Source organism: Microtus oregoni, unplaced genomic scaffold, assembly GCF_018167655.1.
Source record: "Microtus oregoni isolate MIOR12 unplaced genomic scaffold, Mior012 000028F_ref0000031, whole genome shotgun sequence".
NCBI lineage: Eukaryota > Metazoa > Chordata > Mammalia > Rodentia > Cricetidae > Microtus > Microtus oregoni.
In genome coordinates, this window is record NW_024543087.1 from 913,799 (window position 1) to 937,039 (window position 23,241).

Sequence of the window (23,241 nt, forward strand, 5' to 3'; positions counted from 1 at the left end):
TGAGAAAAGAACCATTGTTGACTGGATCCACGCGTCGTCCGCTGACCTTTGCACATGGTTTGTGGCACACGCACATTCACAACACAATAAATAAATGCAATAAAAATGTAATTTTGAGCTGCTGGTGGTGGTGCACGCCTTTAATCCCAGTACTCAGAGGCAGAGGCAGGTGGATCTCTCAATTCAAGGCCAGTCTGGCCTACAGAGTGTGAGTTTCTGGACAACCAGGGCTACACAGAGAAACCCTGTCTCAAACAACCAAAAACCAAAACCAACCAACCAAACAAACAAACAAAACAAACCAGTAATTTTTGTATAGAACAAGAACAAAAGAAAACAATACCAGCAACAAGGCATCTCCACAGGATGTTTATCTGAATGGTGATCTTTAATTTTTATTATGATTAGACAATAAAAATGTTTAGTTCTCACCAACAGAGGGCAATAGCAGCACTTGCAACAGAAACTAGCATGGTAGTAAATGTTCATTTTAAAACAGAAATTCAGTCTGAGTTTTAAAAGTGCTTTGAAATAGCCAGCAAGAGTTTAAATATGGCTTACTAAAGGAATAAAATTTATAAAGGTCCCGTCATAAAATATCCCAGTAACACCCTCATCTACTACGTCTTGACCAACATGGTTTTACCAAAGGTCAAACTTCCTCCTGCTCCTAATGTACACAGAGGAAAGGACTCTCCAGGTCCTCTATTGGCTGGCTGCCGCCTCGGGAAAGAGTCACCGTGGCTGGGAACAGACCTCTCTGTTGTTTGAAGTCAACTGAGGGAACTTTGGCTTCAGATCTGTGCTCGCAGGTTTCAAACTCTCAGAGTTTTCTCCCCAGTGCTGCGAAGAACTTTCCCCCTAGCATGTCCTTGGCTGGCTAGCTCTGAGGCAGGAAACATTAACTTCTAGTGGCAGTTAGTATAGGTCTCTTTTGTAGTCACTACTGTGACAGCATTCACAAAATCAAAAATAAGAAAGAAGCTGACTGGTCAATAGCTGAACACGCTACGGTTAGGTGGGAAAGTCAAATTGAAAATGCTGGGAGGAAGAAGGGAGGGACGAGGGGAATATCCAGCAGATGCAAAGAGAAGCAAGACGGGCATGCCATACTAGAAAAGGTGCCAAGACACATGGTAAAGCACAGATAAGAAATATGGGTTACCATAAATGTAAGAGTGAGCTGGTAGCAAGCTTGGGCTTTGGCTGAGCATTTGTAATTAATGTAAGCCTCAGTGTGGTTATTTGGGAGCTGCTGGCAGGACAGAAACTTTGGCCTATAGACATCACCACATCCGGCCAACCTAGTCACATTTAATTCTACATTTTACTCTTTTTTTTTTTTTTGACATCGGGTCTTGGGCAACCCAGGCTGGCCCCTGAACTCTTGATTTTCTTGTTTCTGCCTCCTGAATTCTGGGATTATACACATGTGCCAACACTTTGGCTTCCACTTTTACTTTATTTAAAAATGTTCATATTTGTCAGTGATTTCTAGTGTCTCCCTGAGTCCAAAACCAGGCATCCCTACAGTTCCTAAGTGCGGTGATTTCACATCTTCCTCTAGCTATCTTTTCAATTTGTATTATAGTTGGGATTTACTACGTTGAGCAATCCAAAATAATAATAATTTAACATACTCAGTTGAAAAAAGCCTTCTCCTCTGGTGTCAGGGATGAAATCCCAGGCTTTTCCAAGCTAGGCAAAGGCTCTGTCCCTGAGCTTCCCCAAGCTAAGAGTCCGAGATGAAGTGCGCGGCTGATAGATAATACCTACCACTGTGTCTGTGGAACTACTCTGGTCCAGCCTGATATCCAGCCTCAGTACAAAGGTACATCTGCCCACCTTGTGTTCTGAATGGATATGTGCACTTGGCATTCTTTCCACAGTCTTCCTGAGGCCTCTGGAGCTTTGCTGTGGTCCAGGGCTCCTCTGAATTCTCCTTCTACTGTCTCTGGGTACCAGATACACATATACACGATGTGGGTGTTTCCTCTGCAGCTCAGCCCTCTCTCTCTATCCTCCCAGGCATGTTCCTAGCACCTCGCTTGCATATCTAATTCCATCATGGTTTTGCTTCATGGAGGATGCAGTGTTACCTGTCACACAGTAGGGACATTACCTGTGAGTGTTGTGGGGGTCAGTGTATCTGAAGTAGTACCACGCAGAGTCCACAAAGGTGTCCATAGTGTCCGTCTCTCTCCTGGCTGATCCCTTACACCTGAGAAAGGAAATTTATCAACTGTTTTTTCTAGAATTCAGTGCCATTTCCCACCAGCTGTACTTCTGAGGTGTTGGGCCTCCGAATATCACTTCGAGCAGCATAAGGTTGAGTGAGGTGAGCTTGGAGAACTGGGAGAGGGAGATGGAGTCCCCCAAGAGGAACAGAGAAACCTTTTATTCATTAAGAGCATGAGTACTTTAAATTTTCAATTTAAAAAAAAAAAAAGAAAGGGTCCCTCCGGCCGGAGTTGTCAGACAAGTCCTGTGTGCCTACAGAGAGGGGTGCCCATCTCCACAGTGAAGCCAGGAATTTATTTGGATTGCATCTTATATTTGACCACAGACACTAGTTTGGGAAGTAACTGGAAGATAGAGGCACCTTCTCCTCTTTGCTCAACCTGCAGAAATGCTAAGGAAAACAGAGGCCCCCTACCCCGAAACAATCACATGTGGCTAGCACTCACCATGCTCACTTCCATTAATGTCTCCTTGGGCTTGAAGACAACTGGGTGTTACCACCAATACCAAGCCCTCAATGGGCACAATGTCACCAGGTTGGTCTGGATGCAGTAGAACTAGGCCAAAGGTGTCACACAGATACTATCTCATCAGGCTGCCAGAACACCAGGGACTCATGAGACAGAATACCCCAAACCCTACTGTGCAGGAAAGGAATGAGGTTCCAAAGAAACAGGCCCAAGGTCTTAGAACTCAACAGGAAATATATAAAGAATCCTCAGCTGCTGGTCCCAAGGCTACTGTCTGTATCTCTGTGCTGTCTGCTCTATTACACTGGCCTCGTTGCTCATACTTCTGGACGCTCACCCAATTCACTCAGAGAGTAAGGTCAATTCTGAGGCCTGGGCTCTGCCCTCCAGAAATTCTGTGGTCCTGTCAAGAAGCCATATTACCACACAAGGCTGCAGTGGGTACTGAATGTGAACACTCCTTCACAAAGGGAAAGACAAAAAAGAAATGGTTTGATGCTCTGTTTGGTCAGCTGATAACAACATCATGAAAATCATACTAGAAACCATTCTACTTGTCTTGGGAAAATCCAATCCCACTTCAAAATGAGAAAGGAAAAAAGCTGGTGTGTTTCAGTGGTGTAAAGAATGAACGCACTGGCTGTCTTTCCTGTACTCCATGATTGGTGCTCAGACTTCCATGGCTATCACAGGCTCTGTACTGGGAAACCATAACAGGAGAGAAACAGCCTTTCTTGCTTCAGGGAAGTTCTGTGGAATAGAAATGGCAGACCGTGCAATATCATGAGAACCTGCAGTCTTTCCCTCCACTGGAGCAGTGCTCCAGGGCCCTCTGCAGAGGGTAGCTCAGGTTCTAGACTGTTGTCTCAAAGGTTCCAAAACTCCTTTGATACTCCTTTCAGGTGGTAAAGAAGGCAGCATTTAGCACCCAGTGAGAAGAGGTGCCCTCAGGGTGCTGGCTGTGGCTCCTCACCTGGGGCAGGGGCAGTTCACCCACTCTGAAGCTGAGGCCAGTGGGGAGCCTCCTTTGCCAGAGAAAGATGTGATGCTGGGCAAAGTCACAGGCAAGTCTTGCAATGGCACAGGCACGGGGCCACAGGCGGGGCAGTGGACAATGGGGATCGGCGTGCCCCAGTAGCGCTGTCTTGAGATCAGCCAGTCTTTCAGTTTATCACTCGTCACGTCTCCGCCCACCCTCATCCCACGGGCCTTCTGAGTCAGGGCTAGGAAGGCATCCTGCCGGGTCATACCTGTGAACTGGAAGAGAGGAGAGTCAGCTGTCAGAAAATCTCTGCCTCAACACTGCATCAATATGTGACTAGCACAAGGGTCTGGTTCTGTGCAGGGCCACACAGGCACTCCACTGAACCCTGGATGCATTTATCATTCTATAGGTCCTTTCCTCCTTAAGCTAACATTAAAAATCACATTTTGCAGTTGCACTGCTAGGAAAACAAGATTTTTGATCCTGAAAGTTCAAGGTTTTTTGTTTCCAATTAAAAATATATCTATTGAGTGTTTTATCTTTATGTTTGCCTGTGTATCACACTTGTGCCTGGTGCCCATGGAGGTCAGAAGAGGGGTATAGATCTCCTGGAACTAGAGTTACAGATGCTTGTAAGCTGCCATTTGGGTGCTGAGTGGACACAAGAACAGGTCCTCTGGAAGAACAGAAATCTCAACTGTTGAGCCATTTCTCCAGCTCTACTTTCAAAATTCTGAAGATTTTCCAGTAGCCTTAAGAAGCAACGTTGAACATGGGCACTGTGCCCACTGCATGTGATGGGCAGCTGGCCCTGGGTCTGTGGCCCTCCCTTTCTGCCTTGCCTTGTAATACCTGAAGAGAGAATTACTACCAGTGTCTAACTACCAGTGAGGAGCTGTACAATATGTATTTTTAACAACTCTTTCCTAAGAGGAAAATATTCAGAGAAGAAAAATTCAGTGTCACATCTTAAGGCAAGCAGGGGGCCACATCTGCCTCAGCCTGAAGAGACAAACCATCATCCTCTGTATTTAATACTCCAATTTCACAGACAACAGGGCTGAACATCACTAGTTCAAAGGCAGAGGTCTCTCTTCACTGATGCTCTCCAGAGGCCGAACTAATTGGATGAAGTGAGCCATAAGACTGGCTGACATTCAGAATGTGGGCACCTGGGATCAGTCCTGTCGTATGCCAGGGCTCAGAGGCACAAAGATCAATGTAATCTGCTCATGATCTCAAGGAGCTCATAAATGTCATAATAAGAGCGCTCAGCCATGCTTACCAAAGTAACCCCTCTTACCACTGAGGTGAAGGGTTTCTCAAAGGGTTTATTGTAAAGTAGCGGCTATGCTCTGGAGGAGAGATTCCCTAGTCTGTGCTACTGACATCATGTAGCTGTGGTACAAAGCTCTCCTCAAAGTTTGTCTTCTCGTGTGCCACTGTCTTCTGCTCCAGAAGCTCATGAAGAAAACAGCTTTTCCTCCACCCCTCATTGACAGAATTTGGCTGACTATTCAGCAAAGAGTCAGGAGGAGATGACTCAAAGACTACCCGTAGCTATCTGAAAGCAGACAAAGAGGCTAACTAAAGCTTGGAGTCCCATCCAGAGACATGGGGGGGGGGGTTCTCTGGGCCCAGAGAGACAGCCTCATTTTAGCCATGGATATCTCCTCCTTCACTTCCCAGAGCTAGAACTCCCTTGTCGAACCCCAGGCTTGGCTCTGCCATACCTCCAACAGGCTACACATATGAGGGCCAAGAAAAAAAGGCATTAATATCTTAGAACATGATTTATGTTTGGAGATACAAACATGAATTCAGGCAATGTCTCTCTTTTTAAAGGGGAAGGCTGGTCATTATTCTCTTATACATGGATGGATGAGATAGATAGATAGATAGATAGATAGATAGATAGATAGATAGATAGATAGAAGCAGACAAAATGACAGCATAGTAGTTGGAATGTAATTGGCCCCCATAAGCTCATAGGAAGTGGCACTATTGGGAGGTGTGGCCTTGTTGGAGGAAGTGTGTCATTGGGGCTTTGAGGTCTCTTTTGCTTAAATTTTGCTCAGTGTCACAGTCTACTTCCTGTTGCCTTCTGATCAAGATGTAGCCAACACCATGGTTGCCTGCAGGCCGCCACGGTCCCTGCCATGATGATAATGGACTGAACTTCTGAAACTGTAAATTACCACCTCAATTAAATGTTTTCCTTTATAAGAGTTGTGATGGTCATGGTGTTTCTTCATAGCAACAGAAACCCTAAGACAGACAGGCAGATAAAAACAGGAAGGCAGAAAGACAGGACACCCTTATAGCTAAGTGGTCCCAAACCTGAAAACACTTAGATCTTCTGATATAACAGGACCAGAACCAGAACCAGGGGGACAACCAGTAATTGCTTCTCCAGTGACTCATCATTGGCCCAGTTTGGGACAATGATTTTTCTTCTCCAGTGACTCAACCATGCTGAGGCACCAGTTCCCAGATTAGGGCTCGTGTTTGAATCTTCTGGGGAACTGCGACTACTCCTGATGTCTATCACTATGTCCTCACTATCATTGATCATTAGGTTGAAATATCTGGGTGGAGACCCAACCATCAGATTGTTTTGTTTTGTTTCTTGAGACAGGGTCTCACATAGCCCAGGCTGGTCTTAAACTCTAAGTAGCCAGGATAGCCTTGAACTCCTGACCTTCCTGCCTCACTTCCCAAATGTTAGGATTATAGGTGTGCACCACCACACTCTTCTTCCAAGCACCAATATTTGAAAACACTTTCCTGGTGTTTCCACTGTGTAGTCAAGTTTAAAAATGAACACTCTAAGCCAGTGCCCTCAAGGGCTCTTGTGTGACTAGGGTAAGGTTGACAGTCCACGTTCCTAACATGGATGCCACACCTATCTAGGGACCAGACTCTGAGCAGCAAGGCTCTAAGCCAGTGATTCTCAACAATGGTCCCTGGACCAGCACCACCACCAGCAGCACCACTACCAGCACCAGCATCACCACTATCAGCACCACCTGCACCACTACCAGCACCAGCACCATAACCAGCAGCACCAGCAGCACCAATACCAGCACCACGCAAACTTTCTGGAAACAGAAACTCTTGGGAAGATAGGATCTCTGATATGTATTGCTAGTCGGGGTTTTAACAGGGCCAGCATGATGTTGATATATACACTCAAGTGTGAGACTCACCTGAGCCACTTCCCACTTTAGCCTCCCACCCCAAAAACTGCCTCTTCCACCACACTCTTCCGGTTCAGATCAGCACAGGTGGGGCTCACATCCTGCCATGTGTACCAAACCAAACAAGAGATAACCTTAACTATGCCAACACAAGTCTGAGCATCTGTTCCTTTCTGTGAGTGAGATAAACTTTCTGTGGAAACAGCAGACAATCTGGAGCGAGCCAGCATCTTCCCCAGGAAGAAGAGTCATCACCTCTTCAAGAAGCCAAAGATTCTCTGCAAAGGTCATTCTCAAGCAAGATTCTCAAATGAAGTTGTTCTAGGGTTGGATTGGATTTCAAGCTAAGAAACTTCTAGCTGTTGAAGAACAGTCTTTTTTTTTTCCCAGAGAAACCAAGCAAGGCTGCAAGGCTGCTGGGGTAAGAGAGAGTGAAAGGGCAGCCTCGATGTGACGGTAAGAGCATGTCTTCCCAGCAATCTCAGGGTCTTGATTCACAAGTGAGTTATCAGGCACAGGCCAGGGCACCAACCTCAGCAGATCCACTCAGTCTCTCCGTGCCATCTGGTGAAGTTTCAATGACTTTAGAGTACGGCAGGCCCAGGGCTTGGGCTATCCTGGTGTCCTCTGAGCTGGTGCTGGGGATTCCTATTCAGAGGGAAAAAACACAAAAGTGCTCAAAACAAAGAATCAGGCAAGACTGATAAATGGTGTTAGCTTCCTGGAAGGAAGCCAGGAAGCCCCGCCACATAGGGTACTGGGACACAGCCTTAAGGAGTTTGACACCCCAGCACAGATGTTCATCATGTCGGGATTATTTCATTTAGGTCTTTGTCTCTGTTTTTTCTTTTCTTTTTTTTTTATTCTTAAAAAACATAGTTGCAAGCCTAAAAATCTACCATAAATGCTACTGAAACGTTTCATTACAGGTGTGAGGGGAGCCTCTTGAAACTTCTCAGTGGCTTCCTGGTGGGAAGCAGTACTGACTGCCCCAGCATCTTAACACCCTAAAAAGATCCACCAAGACTGGACCCTGGAAGCCAGCACTGGAGACTGTGCTGTACCCCCGAGAGCAGCAGAACATCCTGAACAGGCATTTATTCTTGAGGAAATGAGGTGGGGCACAAGAAAACCACTCACCCAGAGGGGAAAACCTGCTGTTCTGACTTCAGCTGTGCACAGAAATAGGTTTGGTGCCTGGTTCTGTAAGACAGGCTCCGAATGTGGTCCTGCAGATATGTTGGGGACTGAGCACAGCACAGCGAGCCTTCTACACCATCCTGGCTTGTTGTAATAGAAGCAGCGGGCTGCTTCCTGCCACCCGGCTAGCCTTATTATACCCGAAATAATTACATGGAAACTGTATTCTTTTAAACACTGCTTGGTCCATTAACTCTAGCCCTTACAGGCTAATTCTCATATCCCGATCAACCCATCTCTAATAATCTGTAGCATCAGTCTTACCGGGAAAGATTCAGCATGTCTGATCTGGCAGCTTGCTTCATGGCATCTGCCCGGGAGAGGGGAGCATGGCCTCTGAGCTCACTTCCTCTTCCTCCCAGCATTCTGTTCTGTTTACTCCTCCTACCTATGTTTTAACCTATGAGGGCCAAGTGGTTTCTTTATTATAATTAATCAATGACCTTCCTCCATCATTTCCCCTTGGGTTTAGGGACATCATTTAGGGGTTGGGAGGTTGGGGGAGGAATTTTATAAGCTCAGGGATCATTTTGAAAAAAAAAAAAAGAGGGATGATGGGATAATAGATTTGTAATTGTGAGTTACTGTTTTTAGACAAATATATTGGTATCGATTCTTGTATATTGACACAAAGTTAAATTATATTGACTATTGTATGCATGCATGTTTCTACCTCTGTTTAAAACATTTTTTATGTATTGACATATATTGTATTGATATATATTGCATATATTTACCATACTGCAGTGTACATTTCTACCTCTGATTAAGATACTTATATATTGTTTGTGTATTGATATATATTTACCATACTGCAACGTATATTTGTACATTGTTTATATTTGGAGGTCATTGTCCTCATTGTTTCACAGTCGTTTATTGTCTTAGTCTTTAAGTTAGATAGGTATTGAGAATTATATAGATCAATAGTATTCTAAGTTTGTCATTTATAATTAGACTAATCAGGTCCTTTAGATACATAGAGATATACTCAGTATAGATAGAAAATCTTCAACCTCTTTAAAGAGCTGTAGAAAATGGCCTTTAATCTAACTCAGAGTTTTGTGGTAGTGAGACACAATTGCTCCTGGCAACACCGCTCTATTCCCGAGAGAATGTTGAACACCAAAGACACTCCACCTGGAGCCTTTCTTTTTGGCAGAACTAGCCTTTGGGCAAAGAAATGCCCATACCTCAACCACTGACAAAGATACAGAGCGTGCATCAATGGATAAAACAGGACTGTCATATCCTGCCAAGACAGGGTAAGATAGTTTTGAAAAGTTGCCTGCCTTTGAAAATGGTATGTCAGTTATGTTAGGCCTTAGCCAAAGTTGGTTGACTCAACATTGCAAATGAGACTTTGGGTGATTGCCCAGGTAGTCAGTTGTCTCTGTGATTTGTTGCATGTTTTGGGAGTTGTTTTACTGGACTTCCTAATTACCCAGGTAACATTATTTTCCTTCTCAGATCTTTGATGGGGTTGAAGACTATATAAATGTAGTTACTTTTTTCTCATGACTTGGCCAAGTTATTTATTATACAAGACCTAAGCTAGTTAGAATAGGACATTTGTACTTATTGTATATAATTTCGTAGTAGGTTTAGAACTCTCTTACTTAAACAAAAGGGGGAGATGTTGCGGGAGGTCCTTCCGCTCCTCCAGCCGATAGCCGCTGAGATACCAGCCCATTGGGGCATGGTTTCCCTCCCTTTAAAAAAGCAGCTACTTCCCTTCTCGCTCTCTCTTACTTCCTGCTCCAGTTCCGGCGACTAGACTTCTTCCTGATTGCGCAAGAGGGCTGTTGTCTGGGACGGTGATCTGTAAGTTTTTTCCCCTTTAAGTAAATACCACCCTATTAATCATAATTCCAAACTGGTGTGGGATTGTTTATGACTTACGCCTTCACTGGCTCCTTCCCGGACCACTTCCTCAGCAGGGACAAACATAATATCTCCCAAATTTGCCAAACGTCTCCCGGTGTTGAGGGTCATGGGAAATGCTGACATGCACGCGGACATGACCCACTAGTGAAGGATCCACCAGAGGAATGGCTTATGGTCCAGAGGATACGTCTGAAGCTCTACAGTGCGGGGCAAAGCTGAGTTGTGACACCAAGCACAACGCCAAGGGAACGAGTGTCAGTGGATGGAGGGGTGAGGATGCCGGGCAACAGCAAACAGTACCAACAAGTGCTTATAGTCACAGGGAAGATGATGGTCATTTACCAGGTCTTCAATGTCCAGCGTAGGGTGACTCAGTGACAGCCCAAAGGAGACACTGTGGCCACATTTATCTAGTCACATAAAGAGTACTCTCTAGGCAGGGCAGTGGTGGTGCACACCTTTAATCCTAGCACTTAGGAGGCAGAGGTAGGTGGATCTCTGTGAGTTCTAGGACAGCCAAGGCTGTTACACGGAGAAATTCTGTCTTGAAAAACCAAAAACGAGTACTCTATAATATGATAAATTCTAACTGTGCAGGTTGGATGGTGAAAATTCTGCTTTGTTTCTTACTTTTTTCTGTTTTGTCCTTAGAAGACAAGACACAATACTTTAGAAACTACTAATTACATAACTGAGGGAAATAAAACATCAGAAAAAAACAATTCCCCATGCTTCACCTAAAAACATCTAAATCCTGGGCTGGAGAGATGGCTCAGCGGTTAAGAGCATTGCGTGCTCTTCTAAAGGACCCGAGTTCGATTCCCAGCAACCACATGGTGGTTCACAACCATCTGTAATGAGGTCTGGTGCCCTCTTCTGGCCTGCAGGCATATATGTAAACAGAATATTGTATCCATAATAAATACATATTTAAAAAAAAAACATCTAAATCCTAAGAACTTTAATAACGCATCAGTGACTTAGCCCAAAATGTCAAACACCCCTTGTCTGCCCAAACAGCCGTAAGGTTTTCCGCACTGCTTACTTTAGGTAGCTGTTTAAAACATCTCACTAATTACACAATACATGGTTGTGATGGTCAGAAGAGACCTGAGAGCTTGGTGCAGCTTTTCCGCTTTGACACCTCTTCATCAGGACTGACCTGAGGTCATCGTAATATGAAATGTTATTTGCTCTGCACGCTTGCAGTCACAGAGGCCTGCTGCTGTGCCGCATGGCTGTGCCAGGAAAGAGCTGCACTGGGGGATTACCCAGGGATGAGGGTGCCTCTGACCGTGACTCTGTAGACCACTGCATGGTTCTTTCCTGAGGAGCTCAAGACCCGCCCACATGGATCCGATGCTCGTGGAACTCCCATCTCTGCACTTGCTGGCAGTTTTGTGAATTTTATTTTTGTTTGGTTTGGTTTTGTGAGACAGAACCTTACTATACAACCTAGGCCAACCTCAAACTCAAGATCCTCCTGCCTCAGGCTCCTGAGTGCTGGGACTGAGTCACTAACCTGCTGTGGATTTTGAAATTAGATTTTTAGTCTATGTTGTATTATCTCCCATATCAGGTGTCCAAGTGTTCAAAGTTAACTCACAGCCCATGAGCCTGGGCTTTTCAAATACTCAACAGCAACTAGGAAGGCATGATATACCCAATACGCTTTATTAAAAAAATTAAGAATGTATTTACTCATTATTATTAGTGTGTGTATATGTACACGTGCAGGCACATGTGGACATCTGGAAGACAACATTCCTAATCAGGTTTCAGTAACTACTCAGGTTGATGGGTTTGAGTGACAAGCACTTTTGCACACTGAGCTGTCTTACCGTCCCTCCACTATGCTTTCAAATACACAATTTTTTTTAAATCATTGTTTGTATGCTTGCTTTTGATTTTTAAGGATGTGTTTTACCATGTCATATGGGCTTTAAACTTGTGATACGAGACTGGAGAGACAAGTCAGCAGTTAAAATAATTTGTTTATATAGAGGACCTGGGTTCAGTTCCCAGCACCCACTCACAACCATTTGTAACTCCAGTTCCATGAGATCTGATTCCTTTTTCTGACCTCAAAGGCACAAGGCACATACATGGTACACATACATGCAAGCAGGCAAAACACTCATACACATAAAATACATAAAAAAAAACCACCTTAAACTTGTGGTTGTCCCACCTCAGGCTCCTGGATGCTAGGATTCAGGTGTGTACCGCCATGCTCTGGAATATGTAGTTCTTAACTAAATAATGCTTACATGGAAGGTGAGTGACTGGGGTTGCAGCTATGGTAGACTGCTTTGCTAACAATGTGTGAAGCCCTAGATTTGATCCTCAGCTTCAAAGAGAATGAAAAAAAAAAGGAACACAAAGTTTCACTGAGAAGCAAAAAACCATCACAGAATCAATGATAAACTCGAAGTGACAGCAAGAACAGTGAACCCTTGGCCCTTAAGCCGGTATAATTTATTAGCACGGATGACATGTGAACATTCACATACCTATTTTCGAATCTAGAGAACCTTCTATGTCAGCGCTGGCCATGATAACGACGGGGACCTCCTGCTGCGTGAGCATGTTCACAGCCATCACTGGTGTGAGGCAATCTGAAAACAAGAGCAGATCTATCAGACAGACACACCCCAGTGCAGACAAGTGAGAAAAAGCAGCACAATATCATCCACACTGCGTGCTAATTGCTACAGCGCTAGTCCTTTGAAGGGTATTTACACCAGAGGACATCAGAAGATTGAGCAAGCATGAGAGAAAAGTTTAGTCCTCCCACACGCACAGGGAAGAAGAAAGGTGTTTCAGAGTTCCAGATGGAAAAGCCGTCTCATTACCACCTTTTACTTCTCGAAATTATCTCCAGCAGTGAGAATAATAAAACACACAAAACCTTCCTGGAATGAAAGAGGAGACAGGAACTTCTAAAGCAATGGATGATGATGTGGCTAGCAAGCAGAAAGCGAGAAAAGAGATTTCCAGACACCCAAAGACAGAACAGTTCCTCTCCAGGCACCCTGTTCTTAGGAGGTGCTGGGATATTGTGTTCTTGCAAGACGAAAGGCTAAATGGAGAAAGAAACAGGTGTAGGACCCAGGAAACAAGAACCCAGCAAAGAAAAGCCACAAGAACACTCAAGAAGGAAGTCAGAGGGAACTTTCGAGACATATAGCCAAGGCCTGGAGGGTGACCAAATCAGACCTGTACCAAACAGTGTCCAGAGTATCTTCAGGAAAATGAAAGAACTGATAAGATTGTCTGGAAGGCTGGAGTTTGGAGAAAACTCTATTGAGAGTTTTAAAGAGCTGATAGAGTGTGGAAAGATTCTGCCAGAAATTCAAAGAATACAAAGCAAACGAGAGAAAGGCAGAGACACATAGAGACAAAGAGACTACGAATTTAGAAAAAAAAATAATAAAAAGTTATATAAGAATGAGACAGTAAGGCTGGGCCTGGTAGTGCATGTCCATAACCCCAGTCCTCTGGAAGCTGCGGCAGGGTGGTAAGTTTGAGGGTATCCTGAGCTACATAGTGACTTCTAGACTAGCCTGGGATACACAGAAAGAGCTTGTCTCAAAAATAAACAATTAAACAGAACAATGTAATAATAGTTTATATGATCCAGTTACCAATATTTATGAAACAAATGACTTGCATTTTATCCAACCATTGTATTATCTTGAATGAGCAGTAGCAGGGAAAGAGCCATACGTGTTGACATCCTCAATGAGTATATGGACTAGAGGCTTAAACACCCACGTCCAGAGTCACAAGAATAGTAACTGACAAATGCTTAATTTACTTGTGTTTAAAAATTAAAAATGAAAAGGGGGATATAACAACAAACACAGAGGAAACACAGAGAATCATCAGGTCATATTTCAAAAACCTGTACTCCACAAAATTGGAAAACTTAAAGGAAATGGACAATTTTCTGCATAAATATCACTTAAATCAAGACCAGATAATTAAACAGACCTATAACTCCTGAAGAAATAGAAACAGTCATAAAAAGTCTCCCAACCAAAAAAAGCCCAGGACCAGATGTGGTTTCAGCTCAGAATTCTACAAGATTTTCAAAGAACTAATACCAATACTCTTCAAAATTATTCCACACAATAGAAACAGAAGGAACATTGCCAAACTCTTTTTATGAGGCTACAATTACCCTGATACCCAAACCACAGAAAGACATTACTAAGAAAGAGAATTACAGACCGATCTCACTCATGAACATTGATGCAAAAATACTAAATAAAATACTGGCAAGTCGAATCGAAGAACACATCAGAACAATCATCTACCATGACCAAGTCGGCTGTATCCCAGAGACGCAGGGATGATATACAAAAATCTGTCAACGTAATCCACCATATAAACAAACTGAAAAATAAAAGCCACATGATCATCTCATTAGATGCTGAAAAAGCTTTCAACAAAATACAACATCCCTTCATGATAAAGGTCTTGGAGAGAGCAGGGATACAAATCAAAACAAAATAAGGGCAATATACAGCAAGCCATCAGCCAACATCAAACTAAATGGAAAGAAACTCCCAGTGACCCACTGAAATCAGGACAAGACAAGGTTGTCCACTCTCTCCATATCTATTCAATATAGTTCTTGGGGTCCTAGCTAGAGCAATAAGACACTAAAAGGAGATCAAGGGGATACAAATCAGAAAAGAAGAAATTAAACTCTCACTATTTGCTGATGATATGATAGTTTACATAAGCGACCCCAAAAATTCTACCAAGGAACTTCTACAGCTCATAAACACTTTCAGTAATGTAGCAGGATACAAGATTAACTAAAAAAAAATCAGTAGCCCTCCTGTACACAGATGATAAAAGGGCTGGGAAAGAAATCAGAGAAACAACACCCTTCACAATAGCCACGAATAGCATAAAATATCTCAGAGTAACTCTAACCAAACAAGTGGAAGACTTGTATGACAAGAACTTTAAGTCTTTGAAGAAAGAAATTGAAGAAGACACCAGAAAGTAGAAAGATCTCCCATACTCTTGGGTATGTAGAATTCATATAGTAAAAATGGCAATCTTACCAAAAGCAATCTACAGATTCAATGCAATGCCTATCAAAATCCCAGCAAAATCCTTCACAGACCTCGAAAGAACAGTACTCAACTTCATATGGAAAAGCAAAATACCCAGGATAGCCAAAACAATCCTGTACAATAAAGGAAATTCTGGAAGCATCACAATCCCTGACTTCAAACTCTACTACAGAGCTACAGTACTAAAAACAGCCTGGTATTGGCATAAAAACAGACAGGAGGACCAATGGAACCGAATCCAAGACCAGGATATCAATCCACACACCTTTGAACACGTGATTTTTGACAAAAAAGCAAAAACTATCAAATGGGGAAAAAAAAGCATATTTAACAAATGGTGCTGGCATAACTGGATATCAACATATAGAAGAATGAAAATAGACCCATGTCTATCACCATGCACAGAACTCAAGTCCAAATGGATCAAAGACTTCAACATAAAGCCAGCCACACTGAACCTTATAGAAGAGAAAGTGGGAAGTGCACTTGAACGCAATGGCACAGGAGACCACTTCCTAAATATAACCCCAGCAGCACAGACACTGAGAGAAACAATTAATAAACTGAAAAGCTTCTGTAAAGCAAAGGACATGGTCAACAAGACAAAACAACAGCCTACAGAATGGGAAAAGATCTTCGCTAACCCCACATTAGATAGAAGTCTGATCTCCAATATAAACAAAGAACTCAAGAAACTGGTCATCAAAAGAACAAATAATCCAATAAAAAAATTGAATACAGACGTAAACAGAGGAATCTAAAATGGCTGAAAGATACTTAAGGAAATGTTCAACATCCTTAGTCATCAGAGAAATGCAAATCCAAACAACTTTGAGATTCCATCTTACACCTGTAAGAATGGCCAAGATCAAAACACTGACGACAATTTATGCTGCAGAGGTTGTGGGGTAAAGGGAACACTTCTGCATTGCTGGTGAAAATTCAAGCTGGTACAGCCCCTTTGGATGTCAGTGTGGCGATTTCTCAGAAAATTAGGAAACAACCTTCCTCTAGACCCAGTAATACCATTTTTGGACATATAAACAAAGGATGCTCAATCATGCCACAGGGACATGTGCTCAACTATGTTCAGAGCAGCTTTGTTTGTCATAGCCAGAGCCTGGAAACAACCTAAATGCCCCTCGACTGAAGAATGGATAAGAAAAATGTAGTACATTTACACAATGGAGTGAATACTACACAGCAGAAAAAAATAATGACATCTTGAATTTTGCAGGCAAATGGATGGAGCTAGAAAACATCATTTTGAGTGAGGTAATCCAGACCCAGAAAGACAATTATCACATATACTCACTCATAAGCTCATAAGTGTTTTTTAAACACAAAGCAAAGAAAACCAGCCCACAATCCTAGAGAACCTAGACAACAATGAGGACCCTAAGAGAGACATACATAGATCTAATCTACATGGGAAGGAGAAAAAGACAAGATCTCCTTAGTAAATTGGGAGCATGGGGACCTTGGGAGATGGTTGAAGGGGAGGGGAAAGGTAGGGAGGGGAGCAGAGAAAAATGTAGGGCTCAATAAAAAAATAATAAATTTTAAAAAAAGTTAAAAAAATTACTTCATCACCATTAGTAAGAACAGTAACAGGCTGGCCTTTGCAATTCACATTAAACAACACTTGTTTTAAACTTTCATATAGTTATATAGAACAGATTCTATAAGCCATCAAATTAAAATCAGTCCAAGAATTAGGATTTACTTCAAAGAGGTAAAGGCAGGATCCATGAGGAAGGCAGGGCAGCGTGGCATTCAACAAGGGCCCTGGAAGTCGAGGTACAGCCAGCACTCCTGATCCAGCTGTCAAACGCCCGCTGTTGGAGCCAGTGTTGAACACCTCATCTCCAAGCAGGGATCCATATTTCTAACTCCATGTTGTCTTTGTTTTTTAAAAGAGGAAATATGTATCTGCAAATTCTTCAACTTTGATGTGACATTATTAGGAAGTGGGGAGGTGAGCAAAAGTCATCAGTGACAGTCGATGTAGGGAATGGAGAAACAGCTCTTGTCATCAGCTACCAGTTGACCTCCACATTCACCTCCACCAATGACTGCTGCTGGACAGAATGTTTAGCTGGCTACGCAGTAATCAACAGCATGGCCCTGCCTCCTTTGCAGCTAGGTGTGGCCATGGGCTGTATGCAGAAGAAACTTCTAAGTCAGGCCCCCATAGGGAAGAGGCAAGCTGGGCATGGTATGCACCCTTGTATTCCCAGCAATTGGAAGGTTAGGCCATTACAGCCTGGGTTGCCTAGTGAGTACCGGGCCAGCCACACTATATAATGAGACACTACCTAAAAGTTAAAAAAAGCAAGCCGTTTCCCCCAAGAACTGCTCCTTTTTTACTGGACATAGACAACATGTAGGGCAGCCTGGAAAACTTGAGGACAGATCAAGGGGGCAGAAAGAATACTGGCTCCTACCGTCTCACATGGTAGGCTTGTCAAACCCACTCAGCTTTTTATAGGCACGAAAGAAACACCTGTTTAACTAGGCTATGTCATGCCATCAAGTAACACACACCTAAAAAGTTACAAGTTGCTGCACAAAGAGGCCAGTGTTACCTGCAGTCATACCGCGGTATTCTTTGACTTTTTATATACGACAGATACGTGTGTGTGTGTGTGTGTGTGTGTGTGTGTGTGTGTGTGTGTGTAGCTGGAGACTGAACCCATGACTTGCTTGTATACACTAGGTAGGTACTCTACTGAAAGCTAAAATGAGTCTTATCACTTATATTTTCTTTTAAATCTATTTTTAGAGGGCTAGCGAACAGGTTCAGTAGCTGCGAGCATTTGCTGTCCTTCTACGGGACCTAAGTTCAGTTCCAGTACCCCATAATGTAGCTCAAACTGCCTGTAACTGGAGCTCCGGGGGGGGTCTGACACCTTCTTCCTGCCTATGAGAGCACCCATACACACATAGTGTATACACATATACTGTAAAAAAACAATTATTAAAAAGAAATAAAAATTGATCTTGAAGTTTTATCATTCTACACTTGGTAAATCAGAGAAAACTTTAAGAAGGATGATACCTGCTGGTGAGGCTGTAGTAAGACTCACTAGTTATGGCACTGTAAAACAGTAAGGCCCTTTCAGAAGCTAAAAAAGCAACAAGGGATGGAGCTAGAAAAAAGATCATACCTTTGAAAAGAATCCCACTCTTGGGCATGTCTCCTCAGGAAAATTTTATAAAAGCAAAACCCATATGGACATAAATGTTCACAAGAACTGTTTTCCGTAAAGACACACACACACACACACACACACACACACACACACACACCTTTTTTTCTTTCTCTTTCTGGTGCTAGGGGTCAAACCCAGTGCCTTGTAGATGTCAGGCAAGTTTTCTACCATTGAGCTACATTCTAGTCCTGAAGTAGGATCTCCAGTATAGCCTCACACGTTGAAAAGAAGCTGCTGGATGGCTTGCTAGGCACCTGTAATAGCACCAGAAAGCTAGAGGAGAAGGATGGAAAGTCTGAGGCCAGGTTGGGAGTTACACAGCAAGAACTCATCTCCCAAAGAGGAAGAAGGAGCTGGAGAGATGGCTTAGCAGTTAAGAGCACTTGCTGCTCTTCCAGAGGACCTGGATTCAGCTCCCAGCACCCACATGGCAGTTTACAATCATTTGTAACCTCAATCCCAGAGGATCCAATGTCCTCTTCTGGCCTGCACATGCACTGCATACATGCGGTACATAGTCATACATGCAGGCAAAACATTCATACAATACACACAAGGTAAAAATAAATGAAATCTGAAAAAAAAAGGGAGTGGAGGAGGAAGAGATGAAAGCCAACTGCTTACCCTAAAAGGTAAGATCTAGAATACACAATGCTATGCATGGAATAAAATAAATTTCTGGAACTTGGATGATGTCCCTTTCCTGGTGCTCTATGTGGTTTCCAGCTCTTTCTAGCCATTGGGACCTTACCACAGCCTCGTGGGGTTACAAGGATTACTAGAAATGGCTTAATTTAAGATGTAAGAACTAGCTAAGCTATTGGCCAAACAGTGTTGTAATTCATATAGTTTCTGTGTAATTATTTGGGTCTGGGTGGCTAGGAAACAAACAAGCAGTCTCTGCTTACACAACAGGAGAATTTAAATGGGAAATTGAGAGTGACAAAGTCCCTTGTCCTACCGTGACCCTCATGCTCACTGCTTGACACTTATCACCCTAAAGTCCTGGCAGTGGAGGAAGCCAGCTAGCAATGGGAAGCAGTGATACAACAGCTGACGCTGGAGTAGATGCACAGGCTGAGGGGACAAAGGAACAGGCCCATGGCAGAGATGGGTTCGTAGTAGGCATGAGAAAACAGCACTATACTCAAAACATCACAAAACAAAACCAGGGTCTCGATGTACTAACTCATCTACAAACTGAACGAATTGATTCAGACTGAATGAACTGAAAAGGGAAACTCAGTGCCGAGCATAATCTTCCACCTGGAACGACTTCAGGACTATTGAGAGAAGGAGAAAGTAGTTCGGGAGCTCTTCCAAATGAAATGTTACATATGGCTTTCCATTTACCAAAATGAAATGACCAAGCTAGTCTGGTACACTAGCACCCAAGTAGTCTCAAAAATACAGCTAGTCATACATGCTGAGATACTGTGGTGGGTTAGATGAGGACGGTTTCCACAGGCACAAAGATTTGAATACTTGGTCCTCAGTTGGTGGAACTGTTTGGGAAGGATTAGGAGGTGTGGCCTTGTTGGAGGAGGTTGAGGTTTCAAAAGCCCAGGTCATTATTAGTTAGCGCGCTCTCTCTCGCTCTCTCTCGCTGCCTTGTGCCTGTGGATCAGGACATAAGCTCTGAGCTACTTCTCCAGTGTCACGTTCCCTGCCATGATAGTCATAGACTCAACACCTGAAATGAGAAGCCCAATAAACAAACTTTTAAAAGTTGCCTTGGTCATAGTGTCTTAGCACAGCAACAGAAAAGTAACCAAGATAAATTCCTCTGTGAAGGTGCATTGAATTTATGGTATCTTCAACTCAGGGGCTGTAATCTTTTATAACTTATTAGCTCATTAATTATTAAAATTACTTCATCTTGTGGCCCCAAATGAACTATGAAGGGGGAAAATATATGACCTGGATACTTAAAGTATTTAGTTTTTAATATTTACTTTTCAACCATCAAAGATTCAAGGAATCTCAAAATAACTTAAAAGGTTAAACCTGAGTTCTCCTTTCAAACAGTTGAAATTAATACTTTCCTTTTTTTAAGCAGAGTTTTAAAAAAAAAAATCTGAAATAGTTATCTTTATTGTCAACTTGTCTGGTTTTTAAAATCACCATGAAAATATATTTCTGGGTATATCTGTAAGGGATTTCCAGAAAGACTTAACTGAGAGGGGGATGACCCATCCTGAATGTGAGTGGCACTATCACCCCGGCTTGGGTCCTGGGCAGAATAAAAAGGAGAAAGCAAGCTAAACAGCAGCGTTCACTTCTCTCTCTGCTTCCCAGCTGTCTCAGTCAGTGTTCTATTGCTTTCAGAAGACACCAGGACCACAGCAACTCTTATAAAGAAAACATTTAACTGGGGCTTGCTTACAGTTTCAGAGGTTTAGTTCATTATTATCAAGGCAGGGAGCTGGTGGCAGGCAAGCATGATGCTGGAGGAGTGGTCATACTACTACATACTACTACTACATAATACTACATACTACTACATGCTGATCTACAGGCAGAGAGAAAAAGAAAGACCACCCCCAGTGACTCACTTCCTCCAACAAGGCCACACCTCCTCATTCTTTCAAATCATTCCATTTCTTTCCTGGTGACTAAGCATTCAAATACAGGAGCCACCACACTGACTGTGGACGCAATGTGACCAACTGCCTCATATTCCTGGTACCACAATTTCTCTACTCTCAAACTTCCCTTGAGTTTCTTTTACCAGAAACATAATGAATACAGAACCTGAGACATGGGCACAGAGGCCTTAAAAGCACACATGGAATTCTAAATTATATCTTTTCTTTATTTTAATATATAACAACAACAAAAAGGCGAAGGCAAGAGTCAAGACCTGCCTTGTGTTGAGTGTCTTCCATCCTAAGCCCAAAGGTACTTACTATAAAAACCTGTCTTTGACCCAGGAGACTGGGCCCACAGCAGGCTCCTAGGAAGGGCAGGTGGCTAGAGTTGACCTCACTGCACTCAGGAAACAATCACTGTCTGAAGCAGAAGTAAGTGGTCATGACACTGTATCTCCAGCTTACATCATCCAAAACAGCTGGAGCCCAATAATTCAGATGTGCGCAGCAGGTTAAAGTTCACAGTGTACAAGGAAGCATGAGGATGAGATTTTTGCAGAGATATTTAAACCTTCTCCAGAGACCTACATCTATCTAATCAACAAGGGCATCCTTTCACCCATTAGACTCTATACCCTACACCCGCTCCCTGGCTGGCTCAGTTTTGTGTCTAATCAAAGGTGTGCAGTCTTACCTTTGCCAAGGAAAAGGTCAGGAGTCCCAGCAATAGCAATTGCTCAGGGAAACCTAGAGCAGGTAACCGAATGCTGCCAATTTTTATCCTCATGTTTTAAAAATTTAGTGCATTTATTTATTTATGGGGGAATGAAAAATGGGAGTGTATGCAACAATGTGTGTGTCTGTGTGTGTGTGTGTGTGTGTGTGTGTGTGTGCGCACGCACGCACGTGCAAAGGACTTATAGGCATCTAGGCTCTGTTTCCACCATGTGGGTCATAAGGATTGAACTGAGGTCTTCAGGCTTTATGATGCTAAGCACCTTCCTACACCAAGTCATCTTTCCAGACCTTTTTCAGTACTTTTATTTGCAGGAGGAATTTAAAAAAATTTGGGAGCTGATTCTCTCCATATCAGAAAAAAGCTTTAAACTAATACTGAATCAGAAGGTAAAGAACTGAGCCTCTCTGGGCACACTCTGAATGCAGAGAGGCTGGGACTGAGGAAACGCAGGACAGACAACTCAATGTTGCCAGAGCTGTTTTATACTCAGGTTTTGATATAAAAAAAAAAACCACTAAAAATTACAGCTAAGCCGGGCGATGGTGGCGCACGCCTTTAATCCCAGCACTCGGGAGGCAGAGGTAGGCGGATCTCTGTGAGTTCGAGACTAGCCTGGTCTAGAGAGCTAGTTCCAGGACAGGCTCCAAAGCCACAGAGAAACCCTGTCTCGAAAAAACAAAAAAACAAAAATAAATAAATAAATAAATAAAAATTACAGCTAAGGTGAAGAACATGAAAAATGGCAAACACATGGGGAGTGTTTGGGTCTTGTGGACCCAGCTGAAGGAGGAAACATAGCTCACCTCTGCCGGAGACTAGAGCCTTCTGCAAGGCTTCCTTCAGAGAACTGCAGCCATGTAGAAGCCTGTGGTTAGGAGAAATGGCCACGTGGGAAATGCCATAAATGGCCTCAGGGGTGGCTGTATATGCTGTCAGTTTCTCTCTTGTGTCTTGTCCATCAACCTGGGGGGATGAAACATGACATTTCATTTTCAGTCCTCCTCCTGAGCTATGTGGCTCCCCACTCCACCCCTTTCCTCATTCCCAAACAGCCACAGCAGCTTCTGACCACAGGACCAGGAATGTGTACAAGAGGAGGGACCAGGCAGGAGAAGAAGGGGGATGCTCTGTCAGTCCCTTCTCTGCAGTCAGCACCAGGCATCCCAAGATGAAGGTAGGGAAAGCTGGCTTAGGAAGATACCCTCCTGGTTCTCTTTGTGCTGGGCAGTGCTATGGTCAGGTGCGGAGCTGCTGTGCATTCAAAGGGCTCCAAAATGCAAGAGAGCTCTGTGGGCATGAACACTGGGGTGCCAGGGTGTTGTCACCTTTAATGTGAAGTCTAGATGGCAGCCTACACAGTCCCCAATCCAGTGGGCCTGCATGCCTTTTATTCCGTACCACTCTGGGAGGTCTGCCAAGGCATCCCGCATGGCCTGCGGAAATAAAAAGAGATCAGAAAAGCAGCAGTGCAAAGCTCATGTGAGAACAAGTGGTGTGAGGCTTGAGGTGGGAAAAGTGGAGACACAGAAGAAGGTTCTGGAATCAGGCTCCCTCATTCTCGTGCCTCAGTAGGGGTGGAAAAAGACAACAGAGGCGCTCAATTCACAAACCATCTGC

General features: G+C 43.4%; 1 protein-coding gene across 4 annotated transcripts in view; it reads right to left on the reverse strand.

The window, feature by feature from the left end:
* Positions 1-23,241, reverse strand: part of Lars2 (leucyl-tRNA synthetase 2, mitochondrial) — a 100,753-nt gene that overhangs the window by 25,351 nt on the left and 52,161 nt on the right. For all 4 annotated transcript variants that reach the window (XM_041677465.1, XM_041677464.1, XM_041677467.1 and 1 more), the window contains 6 exons: positions 22,950-23,057; positions 22,428-22,587; positions 12,497-12,601; positions 7,429-7,544; positions 3,685-3,968; positions 2,123-2,221 (listed from right to left, as the gene is read on the reverse strand). In XM_041677465.1, coding sequence (XP_041533399.1) covers positions 2,123-2,221; positions 3,685-3,968; positions 7,429-7,544; positions 12,497-12,601; positions 22,428-22,587; positions 22,950-23,057 — 872 coding nt within the window. The remainder of the gene's footprint in view (positions 1-2,122; positions 2,222-3,684; positions 3,969-7,428; positions 7,545-12,496; positions 12,602-22,427; positions 22,588-22,949; positions 23,058-23,241) is intronic.